General features: G+C 64.5%; 4 protein-coding genes across 4 annotated transcripts; 2 read left to right on the top strand and 2 right to left on the bottom strand.

The window, feature by feature from the left end:
* Positions 1-1,740: 1,740 nt before the first annotated feature.
* On the top strand, positions 1,741-2,982 carry PFL1_03367 (uncharacterized protein; the record flags this gene model as incomplete). Its single annotated transcript, XM_007880884.1, has 1 exon — positions 1,741-2,982. The coding sequence occupies one exon, from the start codon at positions 1,741-1,743 to the stop codon at positions 2,980-2,982; it is 1,242 nt and encodes a 413-aa protein (XP_007879075.1).
* A 211-nt stretch (positions 2,983-3,193) lies between these two features.
* PFL1_03366 (uncharacterized protein) lies at positions 3,194-3,811 on the bottom strand (the record flags this gene model as incomplete). The annotated part of the gene is made up of 3 exons (XM_007880883.1): positions 3,194-3,251; positions 3,361-3,424; positions 3,556-3,811. 3 exons carry the CDS (start codon positions 3,809-3,811, stop codon positions 3,194-3,196), a joined length of 378 nt encoding a protein of 125 aa, XP_007879074.1.
* A 1,804-nt stretch (positions 3,812-5,615) lies between these two features.
* On the top strand, positions 5,616-8,435 carry PFL1_03365 (uncharacterized protein; the record flags this gene model as incomplete). Its single annotated transcript, XM_007880882.1, has 2 exons — positions 5,616-6,034; positions 6,164-8,435. 2 exons carry the CDS (start codon positions 5,616-5,618, stop codon positions 8,433-8,435), a joined length of 2,691 nt encoding a protein of 896 aa, XP_007879073.1.
* Positions 8,436-9,486: 1,051 nt separating this feature from the next.
* Positions 9,487-13,732, bottom strand: PFL1_03364 (uncharacterized protein; the record flags this gene model as incomplete). The annotated part of the gene is made up of 3 exons (XM_007880881.1): positions 9,487-9,876; positions 9,970-10,084; positions 10,176-13,732. The coding sequence occupies 3 exons, from the start codon at positions 13,730-13,732 to the stop codon at positions 9,487-9,489; spliced, it is 4,062 nt and encodes a 1,353-aa protein (XP_007879072.1).
* Between the last annotated feature and the right edge of the window lie 912 nt (positions 13,733-14,644).

Raw genomic sequence — 14,644 nt, 5'->3', positions numbered from 1 at the left:
GATCCGTGTGACCTCTGACAGGTAGGAGGGTGTGGTACGCGCAACAGGATGGCAGAAGGCACAGGCAAGACTTGCCGCAGCCTCTAGGCAGTCTTCGTTTGCTCCTTGGGTGACGACGGACCACGGCAGACATCACACAACGCAGATGATGCACCAGCGCACACGAGCTCAAACAACAGCTGCGAGCGATTCCACATCATTGTTGATGACCTGCTCGCCATCTACAGAGGACCGAAAGATTCAATGATGAGGTGGGGGAGCGATTCGGTCCTAGATCAGCCACCGTCGGGCCATGCTCCCAGCCTGCCCGTGTTGCTGCCACTCGATCCGTCAGAATTGCCTTTTACACTCTTCCAAGGACTCGACTCCATCAGCTGGTCATCCCCTTCAACTCGCGACGAGACTGACAAGGCAGTGCGGCGCAAAGATGAACGGGGCCGCCCGACCGGGTGAGAAGAGCCCTTGCCACATCGGCCGCAGCCCCGACCAGGCCGACAGACGTCGCGACGCCTCTCGGGACCAGACCAGGATGCCGCTGCCTCGGATGGCCTTTCGGATGTTGCTGTCGTCCTTCGGATCGGTGGGCAGAGCAACAGCCTGTGCAGAGGGGTTCCCACACTCACCGTTTGAGGTCAGTCGACAGAACCCTCTCTACCTCTTGTCACGCCCGGGTCGCCGTTGTCGACGACTGCTCAGGGGGTGGAGCAGTAGGTAGGAAGGACAATGGCGATGGATTTGGCAATACCGGGCGGGCCTCATCCTTACACGACGTCGAGCATATGCGCGGCACAAAACAGAAGATGGCGAGACAAGTTGAGAAGGAGGGAGCGAAGGGAGCAAGGAGGGGAGGAGGGGAGGTATGTCGGGGCAATAGGTCATCCCTGAATCATGGGCGCAGCGACGATGTACGTCGGCGCCTCCCAACAATGGTTTTAATGAGCCTTGTTCTTCTTCCCGCCGTGTCGTCGAGACGCCCATACCGCTGGCCTCGCCCTCAACTGGTCCCTCGAGCCCGCCGCCGAGTCTCACGAAGAGACTGCAAAGCAGCCGGCAAGAGGGCGACAGATTTGCAATGGCGAGCGAGGCCGGGCTGCGGCTCAACCGATCAAGGTGGCCACTGGGCGTCGACATGATTCTGGCGGGTGTGTGGGTAGTGGGCGGAGAAAGGAGGTGAAGCGGGAAATGACGAGGAGCTGGGGCAGGATCAGGGTAGGGCAGGCTCCAGGTCCGACGGCGAGGGACACGAGGCGAAGCGAAGACGGTAGCGTTGATCGGCGAATGACACAGACGGCGACACGGTCGAGCATCTGATGGGCGTGCGACGGTCCTATTGCGCAGCAAGGAGCAAAAGGTGCGGGAGAGACGGAAGGGAATGGTGATGGTTGGCGTGATGGAAGCAAGCACGGGCAGCGGGTGCCCTTTTTCTTCTCAAGTCGAGGTCGAGAGCAGAAGCAAGGAAAAAAAGATCGGCTGCGGGTAGCGGCTGCGGTTAGGCTCTCGTGCGACAAGAGGCTAAGGGCCGTGCTCGAGCCAGGGTCCCGCCGTGGGCTGCTCCACTTCAACGTTGGCCAAGAGCCTGCCTCCTCGCTCACCTCTTCCTCCATCGCCCGGCTCTCTCTCGCCACACACCGGAGAGCTTCAGCCTTCTTTCCTCCCTCTGGTCTCAAGGGACTACCGCCGCCAGCCCCGCTCCGAGAAGCGGCCGTGTCGCTCGACGCCCTCCCCTCCACCCGAGTCGCAATGTCGGCGCCGCGAAGGGCCCCACCGGCTGCTCGCAACGCTGCGGGCCGCCCTGGCGCCGGACCCTCATCGTCGCGACCCTCGGCGCCGCCGCCCAACCTGGGCCCCAAGGGCATCGTGGACAAGAGTGGGAGGGTGAGCGAGTTTGCCTCTCCCGATGACAAGTGCCCGCAGTGCAAGACCGACCGCTACCTCAACCCGCGGCTGCGCCTCCTCGTGAGCCCGTGCTATCACAAGATGTGCGAGTCCTGCATCGACCGCATATTCTCTCTCGGACCTGCGCCCTGCCCAGATTGCGGCAAAAAGGTCTCCAAGAATCAGTTCACTGCCCAGACCTTTCAGGACCTCGGCGTCGAACGCGAGGTGGCCGTGCGCAAAAACGTCGCCAAGCTCTTCAACCGCCGCGAGGAGGACTTTCCCGACCTGACGGCGTACAACAACTACCTCGAGGAGGTCGAGGAGATCACGTTTAACCTCATTCACGAGATCGACCTGCCAAGGACCCAGGCAAAGCTCGAGCAGTATCAGGCGGCCCATCGCTCGGCCATCGCCAACTCGGCCCAGCAGACGCTGCAGGAATCGGAGCGGCAGGCAAAGGCCGACGAAGACGCACGCGAGGCCAAGCGCGCCCGTGGTGAGCGGCTGCGTCTCGTCGAGGAGCGGGAGAAAGAGGAGCGAGAGCGAGAGCGCCTCGAGATCGTCCGCGAGCTCGAACGCGGAGGCGACCCCGACGCCGTCATGGAAAAGCAAAAGAAGCGACAGCAGGAGCGCGAAGAGCGGCTGCAGCGCGAGGAACGGGAAGAGCGGAGGAGGGAAAAGGAGGCGCAGCAACAGGCTGCCCTGGCGGCGGCGGGCGGGGGTGCCGATGCGCTCGACCGACGGGCATGGACCCTCGACATGATCCTCGACTACGAAGGACCGCTTGCTACCCTCGACGATGCCTCGAGCCTCTTCACGGTGCGCAAAGCTCCGACCGCCATGGGCGGGCTCGAGGGCGTACCGCAGAAGTTGGGCGTGGGCTATGAGGACCCGTGGCTCAAGCCGGCATACATCACCAAGGAGCAGATCCAGCGCTACCGCGCCGGCGGCTATGATTGGCAAGACGGTGTGTGGAGGAGGGAGATACGGGCTGCCTGCGAGGGCATCGGCGTCGCGCCCCTTCGAGACGATGACGGCGACGGCGAGCCAGACAGTGGCGCTCGCTCCGGTCACGGGCCCGTCGAGATGGAGGTCGAGGCCTGATTCGCAAGACGACGCATTCCGCAAAAAGACCCGAAAGACCCTGGTCACGATTCCGCCCAGTCCCTGCCACCTTGTACTCTATCTCAGCATCACATCGCACCGACAGCAACGCTTCCCACGATGACATCGGCTCTCTGAAGTCGACATCCGCCTCATGAGGGTATGCAGTATCGATTCATTGAAGACCGGGCAGGCACGCCCGCCCGTCGATTTACGACTGGTCGGCCTGCTGGCGAACCTGGTCCTTGGCTCCGGCGGCATCGGTCATGCTGTCGTTCGCCATCGTGCACAGGTGTGAGGAAGAGGAAGGTTTCGAGACACAGCGAGGGTCAGAGGGGACGATGTGGCCAACTGGGAGTGCAGGCCGACGACGCTCACCCTGCGGCGTCAGGCTGTTCGTTGGCCTTCTGCATTCCGGTGCCAACCTGAGCGTCCTTGTCTCCTGCCTCGAGGAAACCGGAGATCGACCACGGGAGCGTCAGTCCGCGCGCTCATTCGAAGCGACTTCAACGACGTCGTCGACGATGGCCTCTAACGCCGCAGGGACGGAGCGGCAAGGGGACCGCGACTCACCCTGCTCCTTGAGACCGCTGCTGCCCTGGATGCTCCCGAGGTCCTGCTGCAGCTGTCCCGCGGCGCGCTTGGCCGAAGCAGAGTCTCCCGAGGATGCCATGATGGTGATGGGATGACGGTGTGAATGAACGGTGGCGGGAGGGCGTGAATGCGTTCTTCCTGGTCGATATAAGGAGATGAGCAGAGTCAGAGCAACTTCAAACGTCCGTCTCCCTCGTCCGGCCTTATGTACCACTTCTGGCAGCGAGAGGTTCATCTGCACATCCCCCTCTCAACGTGACCCGAAGCGAAGGAGAGGGGAGGTATGCGACGTGTATATGACGACGGGGCATCAAAAGCTGACAGTGCGGCGACCGAGGCGGCGGCCACGTTGCCGTACGAACCGGTACCGGGCACCGGCACGACGAGGAGGTGACGACGAGACGGTGGATTCGGGGCGGCACCGAGGTTGAGGGCAGATCGGGCGGAAGGGCGCGCCATGGCGCTGCGCCTGGGCACCGGAATTCTCTGTATGACGCAAGCTGCCGAACCTCGGGTGGACCCTGACGCCGGCCAAGATCCCCACCAGGCATCAGCAAGCAGCATGTGGTGGTGACGAAGGGGCATCACCTCGTCACGTCCCGAGGATCCGGTATCGACGCCCTTTCTTCCACGAGTCGGCTTCGTCCGGCGGGCCCCGTGGAGGCCACACTACTCTTTTGCCACCGCTTCGCAAGTCCACCGACGACGGACAACACGTACGCCGGCAGCGAAGGCGGCCGACCCGTATGTACATACAGTAGTTACGTTGCCTACGCCCGTCGAGTCTGCTGGCCTGTGTGTGGATGTGCGTGCGGATGTACCGGTGCGTCTCGTCAGGCACATCGGCCGACGAGGCAGGCCACGCAGGCAGTTGCGCGTGAGCGGTTGGGTGGGTGGTCGGTGGCTGACCGCCGGTGGCCGAGCCTGGCCTGCCTTGCTGGCTTTTGCAGGTCGCTTCTGCGAGGGTCGATGCAGGGCCCCCCGGTGCTCTGCCGCTACAGGCAGGCGAGCGAGAAGGCCCGCAGCCCGTGCGTGCGGCGTGCGTGTGGGGCCAGGCAGGGCCAACCCGAGCAGGCCCACGGGCGAGCGCAGCGTTGCAGCGAACAGGCTGGAACCAGGCGGGACCATCGAGGCAGGCAAGCCAAGCCGAGCCCAACGCAGCGCAGCTCGCCCGTCGTATGTGCGCCTCAACCTGCATCAAATTCGAGCTCTCTCTCCGTCCTCGACTCCCAAGCCTCCCTCTTGTCCCCTCCCCAAAGCCAGCCAACCAGCCCGTCAGTCGACGCAAAAAGAGGGGGCCCCTCGCCCTTTGCACGCTGCGCCGCCGCCTTGCTTGTCTCTCCGCCACGGCCATCTCCACAGCAGCAGCAGCAGCAGCAGCAACCAAGGTTAGCTCGGGTGCCGTCGGCGCACACGCCCTCCTCCGGCCTCGGCCCCGTCCTTTACGAGTCGCTTCTTCCTCGATCTCTTCCTCTACCTCTCCATCGTCCTCGTCCACTTGCTACTACTCTGCGGTCCTCGGCCTGATCCTTCACCGCTCCCGCTTCGACGCCAATCCCGCAACCCTGTTTGGTGTACGATAGCCGTGCCGACCCTGCTCTCCCATCCCGAAGCCTTTGCGACCGACGATCGACACTCAGACACTCGCCGGCGGCCCGCCCGAAACGCCGTAGGCCCGCTGACCGCCGTCGGAACCTCTTCCGAGGCCTGCTTGTGCCAAGGCGACGCAGAGGACGGAAGTCGGGCCGATCCACCTGACGTTTCGGGACGCTTCCGGCCATCGCCGCCGGTCTCATCCTTGCTGAGGTTGGGGACTCGTATGTACCAACCCGACCTTGAACGGCCAACAATCTCTTCACTCCCGACACCGCGCACAGCAGCGCTGTCTGCCGACACTGCCCGACGTCTGATTTCCCGTCACTCGACCTTTACTGCTGCAAACTCGTTTGCCATCTCCAGCCCATTATCGACCCCAACACTGCTCTACTCTCCGACGGGTTCCTTCATCGAGGCTCCGATAGCCGCTGCCCTAGTCTGGCATGGGCAACACCACCTCCCATCCGGCGCAGGACCCCGCCGGTGGGCCCTCGGACCTCCAACGCGCGCGCTCACCCAGCGTCCGGCGGTACCACAGCATCGCCCACGCTAGCCTCGCTCACACCGGTCAAAAAGCAGGTGCCGCCCTCACCAACTCGAGGTCCGCCACCAGGGGCACGCCCGTCTTTGGCCGCATCAGCAGTCACGATGAGTCCTCAAGCAGCCCAAACAGGTCTCGCTCCCGCAGCGGCAGCGTGACCGGCTTCTGGTCCTCCCACCGTCGCGGCTCAGACACGGGCGACCTCAAGGAACAGAGCCCGCTCAGCAAGCAGGTCGAGCGGTCAGAGGAACAGATCAGCATGATACCAGAGTACGAGATTGCGACGCCTTCTGGCAACTCGGCGTTGGAATCCGTCGTGAGGTGAGCATCTCTCTCTCTCTCTTGGCTGCTATGACATGGCCGCTTCGCCCTTTCATCCTCAGAAATCGACGTCGAGGTGGCGACTGACCAAGCCTGGCCCTCTCTGTCCTGCTTTCCCATGCAACACAGAAAGAGCCCCTCTGCATCCAGAAAGGCGACAGGAGACGCTGGCACGCCAGGGACGCCACAGGGCTTCGACCCGCGCCATTTTGTATCGCCCCACCCCAGCCCCTCGGTGGCCACGCATGCGCATTATGCGTCAGGGACACCTAGCCACCATTCAGCGACGGGATCCGCAGGCTCGGGCCAAGCCTCGACCTCTTCTGCGATAGGCTCTGCCGTCCCGAGCCACACGAGCGTACGTAGCATCGGCGCATCGCAGCCGCAGCAGGTCCCCTCGGTGAGCGCGCACGCCCACCACAAGCTGCCCCTCTTCGGAATCGGCGGCGGGGCCGGCAGCATGTTCCCGCAGACCGGGAACAGCCTCAGCACGAATGCAGCCGCTTCGCCACCAGTGAGCGGAGCCAGTCCCGTCGTTTCATCGATGCCCATGTCGGCGCACCCGGCCGACGCCGAGTCGCTGCCCTCAAGACCGCCTGCGGCTCTGCCGTCGTACCTCAAGATCCCCACCACGATACCCAGCACGTACGCATCGGCAACGACGCCCCTAGGAACTGCGTTCGACGCCTCCACGGATCACGACGAGTACGAGCGATCTTCGTCGCCGTCGCCGCTCTCGGACGACGCTAAACACACCAGGCTGCTCAGCGGAGGAGGAGCGGCAGCTGCTGTCCTCGACCCGGTCGACATCGTCATTGGCCCCGGTCACGCCAGCCGCGTCAGCTCGCCGATGGAGGAGCGGCAGATGCACCTCCATTCAGACGCAGGTTTGGAGGCGGCCGCCGCGTCCAGAATGGCCGCCGACGGCTCGGATGACGGGAACGCAGCGCCGATCGACATGGCCGATGAACGGGGTCGGTCCCAGGCCCGCGAGTCTGACTTCGCAGAGGACAATGAGAGGGAACCTCGCAGTCTGGAGCGCGCGACGGCGGAAGAGGCTGCTAATCGGGCCAACTCCAGGACGCCGACGCCGACTCCGGGGACCTACGGCCCACGGGCGCTCACGCCCACAGCGGAAAAGGTCGCGCCCCTACGACCCATCTCGCCGACGTCGACATTTGCCACCTCGGTTGGGCCACCGGCTTCGCCTACGATGCCGCGCAAGCCCTTGATAAGCGTCCAGACCGGAGGCGAGAGCGGCGCCAACACACCAGCGTTGCCGCCAGGCCTAACCTCGGCGCCGCCGAGCGCTGCCGTCCCAGCCTTCACGCGCATGAGCTCGCACGGCAGCGACCAGCCGACGACCCCGACCGGCAAGGCCGCGACGAGCGCCATGCATCCCGCCGATCGTGAGGGCATTTCGGTCCGCTCCGATACGCCTTCGCGCTCGACGGGCAGCAGTCAGATTTCGACGCCGACCAAGGGCCTGTCTGCGGCCCATCACGAGCAGCACCAGCATCAACAGCAGCAACCGCCGCTGATGCCGATCGTACTGACCTGGACTTCGGGCGGACGCGAGGTGTTTGTGACGGGCACGTTCGCCAACGAGTGGCGGTCAAAGATCCTGCTGCACCGATCCAAGCGGGACCACTCGTGCGTGCTGCACCTGCCGCCAGGCACGCATCGGCTCAAGTTCATCGTCGACGATCGGTGGCGCGTGTCGCGGGATCTGCCAACGGCTACCGATGGGGACGGCAACCTGGTCAACTACGTCGAGATCCCCAACGTGGGACCGGCACATCCGGGCCCTCTGAGCGCGCCAGGCGAGGATCTGCCCGACGAGCGGGAACGACGTCGCGGTCACAGCCGGGATCGGAGCAGCAAGATCGATTCGAAGCGGACGACAATGGACCTGATAGAGGAGGCGCGCAAAGCAGCCGCCGCACGTCGGGGCGAGCTCGACGACTTCTTTGGGCCCGATGACGCCCAGGACTCCGAGGACGACTGGACGAGGGAGATTCCGGCATCGTTGCTGGCGGCGCAAGAGGCCGAGGAGGAAGAGCTGAGCGGCGGTGGCGGCGGCGACTCGTCTGAAGGGGCCCGTTCGAGGCCCCAGCACGAGCGGCACGACAGCGGTACGTCGCATGCGGCGTTGCCGAACCCGCCAGCCCTGCCGCGGCAACTCGAGAAGGTGATTCTCAACTCGTCCCCCGCCAACCCAGCGGGCAACGGGGGAGGCGGGACGGTCGACGACAACAGCATCTTGCCAGCTCCGAACCACGTCGTGCTCAACCACCTTACTGCCAGCTCGATCAAGGGCGGCGTACTGGCCGTGGGCACCACGACGCGCTACAAGCGCAAGTACGTCACCACCGTCTACTATCGCCCCGTCCAGGTGTGACGAGGCTTGAAGGGCCGACACGCAGCGGTCCATCCTCGCAGCGCCACTGGCGGCGGCGCACCGCGGCGACGAGGCTCGGCCGACAAGACGAGAAGACAAAGAGACAAACCGAGAGAGGACGGAAAGGCTCCTTCTCCGAAGCTAGCGGACTACAAGGCCCTCGTCCTTTATTCTCCCCACATCTAGCATCGATGCCGGTGGAAGGGTCGTCTGTCCCCCGCTGTCTCCATCGCCACGTCCCCTCTCTTATAGCAGCGCACAGTCTCCGCCACCACCATCCCACGACGCAGGACTTCTGTAACGCATCGCACCGCACCGCACCGCACCGCACCGCATGACGGTGTCGACATCGACCATGACCTCGCAACGACGATACCTTATCTCCTCCGCCTGCCCTCTGCCTTTACGCTGCGAGCGTGCGTGCGATCCACGGCCAGACACGATGACACGGGCTCTGTTCTCCGAGCTCTTCATGGAAAGCGATAGTGATTGAATCCATAGACGGGCGGAGCGACTGATCCGGCCCCTCTTGCGCCGTGGGGCACGGCGTCGGTGCGGGGCGGAAGAGCGGAGTCGCTCGCGCCAAGTCCCGAATGGATGTGGTCGACAAAGCTGTCTCTCAACGGCCCTCCCACGCTATATCGTCTTCCTCGTCGTCGTCGTCGTCGTCATAGGCGTCGTGTTGGTCGTACCGCTGATCGTGGCGATTCGACTCGACGTTTCCCCCTCCCCTCCCTCCTTCGTCTTCGCCATCGCTGTACTGATCGAGTGCGAACCTCGTATCCTCGTGCTCCTGCGAGTCGCGGTCGTCACCGCCGCCGCCGCTGCGATGATGGAGGGGATGGAGTGGAAGCGATTCTGTTGCGTAGGGAGGGCCGAGTCCCTGTTTCGATCCCGTCGAGTCGCGTCAAAGTGTATCGGACCCGGACAGAGGGACGTAGCCGTCACGTCGATGAGGGGTCAGCAGGGCGTTCGGCTTGTCCGATACCGCGAGGCGAGACGAGACGAGGCGAGGCGCGTGTACGTCAAGAGGAGCTCGTTCCAAACTCACCTAATGTTCATCTCTCCGGACCTGCTCGTACTCTCCCCTCCGATCAACGTCTGCGCCCGCCCCAAACAGCCGGCCAAGGAAGCCGGTGTTGGACACCAGGCCAAAGAAGGTGCGCGACTTGCGGCGTTCGTCTGCGGCAACACGCGTGGCAGCGGCACGGGCGGCGCGTTCCTCCTCGCTCTGCATGCGCGGGTGAGAGCTGATGGAGCGTCGGATCGGACGGGCGGCGCCGCCGTCCGTCGACTCGCGGCGGTGTCGACCCGCCTGCGCCTCCTCGTCGTCCTCGTCCTCATCCTCGTCCTCATCATCTTGCGGTACGACGATGCCCTCGTCGCCGAACAGCGCTCCGATCTCTTCGAGCGGCACACCCGCCGTTTCGGGATAGCCAAACTTGCAGGCAGATCGTCGTGGACCGACTCGAGAGCGTCAGCACGTCGGGAACACAAGCGGGTCAGTGTGACAGGCGCGAGCAGTCGCACTCACGTAGACAACAACAAAGGAGCACGCGCAGAAAAAGGCGTGCATCGGGTAGAGTCGCCACTTGATCGTCTCCTGAAGAACTGGCGTGGCTTCGCCGACAATGTAGTTGAACGCCCAGCTGGCCGGGGGTCAACGCAGAAAGGGGGAGTGGGACCGTGGTCAGCTCAGCCCTGCTTCAGCCATCGGCCTGGCGTGCGCCAAAGACTCACTTTGTCGCAGTGGAGAGCGAGGCGCCCTTGGCTCGGAACGCAAGCGGCATAATCTCTGGCGGGAAGAGCCAGGGGATCGGCCCCCACGAGTAACCAAAGAAGGCGTTGTAGACGATCACGCAGCCGACGACGGCCTGGGGCGTGTACGATGCGTCGAGGTAGAGGAACCAGCCGCAGAGGCCTAGGGCGATGCCGCAGACGACGGCCCCCGACATGAGGATGGCGCGCCGCCCCCACAGGTCGACGAGGAACCAGGTGGGCACCGTGGCGAGGACGTAGATGATGCCGTTGATGCCCGTCATGAGCAGCGCGTCCCTGCCGATCCAGCCCGCCGACTCAAAGACGAGCGGGGCGTAGTAGGATATGACGTTGATTCCGTTGAGCTGGGCGAAGGCCTGCGACGACATGGCGATGAGGGTGCGGTACTTGTATTGGCGCCACATGCGCGCGTAGCTGTTGTCGCCCTGCTTGCGCAGGTAGATGACGTTTTCCTTGATCTCGCGGAACTCGAGCTTGGCCTTTGGGTCGTTGGGGTCGCCCTTGCCGTGCAGGTCGGCCAGCACGCGCATGCCCTCCTCGTCGCGGTCGCGGTCCAGCAGCCACCTGGGCGACTCGGGCAGCAGCAGCGAACCGAGGGCGAGCGTCAGCCCGATGACGGCCTGCAGCGACAGCGGCAGCCGCCACGAGATGTCGCTCTCGATGAACGAGGAGCCATAGTCGATCCAGACGCTCGAGGCGTACCCGATGATGTTGCCCGTGAACTCGATGCAGCTCAGCTTGCCCCGGTGCTCGGCGGGAGAGATCTCGCTCTGATACGTCGGCACAATCATGCTCAGGAAACCGACGCCCAGCCCGGACACGATGCGGCCCACCAGCATGCTGTTGAAGCCCGTCGTCAGCGTCTGGATCGTGCCGCCCACCGAAAAGATGACGGCGCCCCAGAACAGCGTCTGCTTGCGTCCAAAAATGTCGGCCAGCTTGCCGCACGCCAGGCTCGTCACCAGCGCGCCCAGCTCCAGGCTCGCAACAAGCGTCCCCACCTCGTACGCCGTCGGATGGTTAAAGTACGCCTTGAAATACGGGCCCGTCAAAATCCCGCTCATTACGCCTTGGTCGTAGCCGAAGAGGAAGACGCCGAGGCTGGCGAAGCAGGTGACGAAGAGCATGAGGGCGTCGCCCTTGATGCCCATTTTGGCGAGCGGGCTGGCGTTGCCCTCCATCGAGATGCGTGGGGCGCGGATGCTGCGTGTCGAGTAGACCGAGTTGGTCGTGGCTGAGCGGTCGCGCCCGGGTCTCGCAGGCGTCGTCGAGTAGTCGTTGGGCGGCGGAGGGACCATGGCGCTGGCGGGCAGCTGGCTGGGCATGGCGGGCGACGAGCCAGTCATCCTGCCGTCGTTGAAGACGACCTGCTCACCGCTGCTCGGCGGTCGCCAAGCGGGGGTGAGGCTGCTTCCGGTGTGTGCCGAGACGTCTGGATCATCGAACGCCGTGGGCGTCTGATCCCAGACGGAAGCCGAGTCGTTGGTCAGGATGGCCACCGGTGCGTCGGTCGATCCGGTCTTCTTTTCGTCGTCGTCGTCGAGATCCACGCCGCTGCTATCCTTGGTGCCCTTGACCGCGGTCGGTTGCTCGCGCTCGTAGGTCGGCGTCTCGGGAGATGCGCCGACGGCGGTGCGCGCCTTTGCGCCCGGCCGGCCCTTTGACAGCTCGACTCCGGTGGCGGCAGCACCGGGGCGGCGTTCGACGGCGGTCGAGGCCGCCAGCACCTGCTCGGCGGCCTGCTGTCGTTTGTTGGCGGCCACCGCGGCGTCCTGGTCCTTCTTGGCGCGGAGCTCCTCGGCCGCCTTGATGCCCCACGAGTCGTTGAAGATGCTCTGAACCTCCTCGAGCGACAGGCGCCGGGTGTCGGGAAACCCGAAGATGCACGCCACCCAACCCAGGGCACAGAGGCCGGCATAGAAGCCGAAGGCGCCGGCGGGCGTAATGGCGCTCATGAGCGAAAGGTAGGTGGCTCCGATGAGCAGGTTGCTGCCCCAGTTGGTCGCCGTGGCCAGACTGGTGCCGATGGCGCGGGACTCGATGCCGAACAGCTCACCCTGCTGCCAGGGGACATTACCCACGCCGAGTCCGTAGCTGGCGACGTAGAAGATCATGGCGAGGATGAGCAGGATGGACCAGCTCTTGGGATAGACAAACCCGGCGTACTTGGCGCCGTCGAGCTCGTTGTTGGTGTGCATGGTGAGGAAGTGGAAGCAGACGGCAGCAAAGGTGAGGCCCAGCACCATGCCAGGGACGGTCCAGAGCATGATCCTGCGGCGGCCGATGATGTCGATGTACTTGAGCGCGACGAGCGTGGCAAGGAAGTTTGTGACGCTGACGATCAGCGAGACGGCCGTCGGGTTCGAGAAGCCGATGGCCGCGAAGATCGTGGCGCTGTAGTACATGAGCGTGTTGAAGCCGCAGAGCTGCTGCAGCGCCTGGAGGCCGCACGCAACGAGCAGCGGACGGCGATTGCTGCCAACGACGAGCATGTTGCGCAGGCGCTGGTAGAGGCTGACGCTGGATCCCTGCTGGCGGGCCGCCTCGACATTGGCGCTGATGACCTCGGCCTTGAGCAGACACTCCTCATAGGTGGCGTGCGGGAAGATGCGCTGGAAGGTGCGCGCCACCTTCTCGACGCGCCCCTTGCGGATGTCGAAGCGGGGCGATTCGGGCAGCCAGAGCATGCTGATGAGCTGGACGATGGCAGGGATGGCGCCGCCGGCGACAGTGTACCGCCAGCCCCCGCTGATCTTTTCGAAGCCGGCACCGACGCCGTAGGCGATGACCTGGCCGAGGGTGATGAAGACGACGTTGACAGTCACCAGGCGGCCCCGGATGTGGGTCGGAGCCAGCTCGCCGATCCAGAGCGGGACAATCATGCTAGCGATGCCGACGCCGAGCCCGACGACGAGGCGGCCGACAATCATGACCCAGAGTCCGTGGCAGGCAGCCTGGATGATGGCGCCCGCGATGAAGATGACGTTTGCGATGGCGATGACGGCCTTCCTGCCGAGCCAGTCGCCGAGGAGGCCCGCACCGAGGGCGCCGATGAGGGCTCCAAGGGCGGTGGCCGACGTGATGAGCTCCTTGTCGAAGCTGGAGAGCGTCCTTCCGAGGTCGTCGCCGATGTTTACGAGGACAGAGGAGATGTAGCCGGTGTCGTACCCAAAGATGGAGCCGGAGAGGGCAGCGCAGAATGCGAGGATCCACACGGCCCAGCTGGCCTCGTCGGAGCGCTCGGCCTCTGCGGTGGTGGTGTAGTAGCCCTTGCCCAGCTCCGGATAGTTTCGAGCGGGCTCGGCGCTATCGACGTCGTAACCATCGAGGCCGTCGCCGTCGATGCTGTCGCCGTCGAAGCCGCCCGCACCGCGCTTCAGGTCGACGGGGTCCCTGTCGGGTTCGGCCGGAGTGGTGACGCCGCTGCTCGAGGCGATGCGGTCGAGAACGCTATGAGGCGTGGCTGTGCCCGAGAGCGGGCTGAGCGGGATCTCGTCCCGCATCGGATCAGCCGACATCTGCTGAGAAGATGTAGCGTGCGGAAAGGGCCGAAGTAGCCAACGAGCAGCCTCAACTGCCACGCTAGACTCTGCCTCTGACTAGCTTTGACCCCAGGCTTCTATTCGGGCTGCGCGCCGGTCGGTGCCGGAGCTCGCGCGTCGATCGCGGTCGGTGGTGTTGCAAGGTGTGGCGGCGTAGATGCGTTTAGATGCTGTACATGGGCCTCGTTCCCCAGCAAGGCCCTGACAAGACAAGACACAGGGAAGATTTGATGGTGAAGGACGGGGGTCCGTAGAGTCGGCGGGTGACGTGGTGTGGGGGAGGCAAGAGACCAGCCGGTGAGGAACAGCAAGCCACCAAAAAAAGATCGCGCTGCATTTCTTGGCTCGAGCCCTCTCTCGGCCCTGCCTCGACCGCCGCCGCTTCGCTAGTCGCTAGAGCGGGCGCAACCCCACACGCCCGGACAGGACCACGAGGCACGCTTTTTGTGTGGGCCCTTTTTTCGGCGTCACAGCCCCGAAAGAGAGGCAGGTGGGCCCCAGGCAAGGAACGCCGAGAAGGCAAAAGCGCCTGGGAAATTTGGAGAAAAAAGGGCCTCGCCGCTCGTTGCTGCTGCCGTAGCCACTCGCTGGCCATTGAACCGGGGAGCAGAGAGAACGACGCCAACAGCAGGGCTTCGGCCGTCGGGCCTCGACTTGACTCGGCTGTCCAACAGAGTAGTATCGAGCTCCTCAACAGCAGCAGCAGAAGCAGCAGGGCAGCTGCGCCTATCTATTGCGGGTGACCGTGGACGCATTCGCACAGGCACAAGAATCAAGGTGACGGCGATTTGACGAATGCACCGATTCGACTACAGAGCATGCGCACCGAGCGGCCCCAAGCCTGCGACTGCGGGATGAGCTGCAAGACGCCCGTGCCTGTCGAGTCTG

The sequence above is a fragment of the Pseudozyma flocculosa genome, assembly GCF_000417875.1.
Source record: "Pseudozyma flocculosa PF-1 unplaced genomic scaffold scaffold00010, whole genome shotgun sequence".
In the NCBI taxonomy this organism is placed as follows: domain Eukaryota; kingdom Fungi; phylum Basidiomycota; class Ustilaginomycetes; order Ustilaginales; family Ustilaginaceae; genus Pseudozyma; species Pseudozyma flocculosa.
The sequence above is the reverse complement of the archived record's forward strand: the minus strand, read 5'-3'. Positions and strand labels throughout refer to the sequence as shown.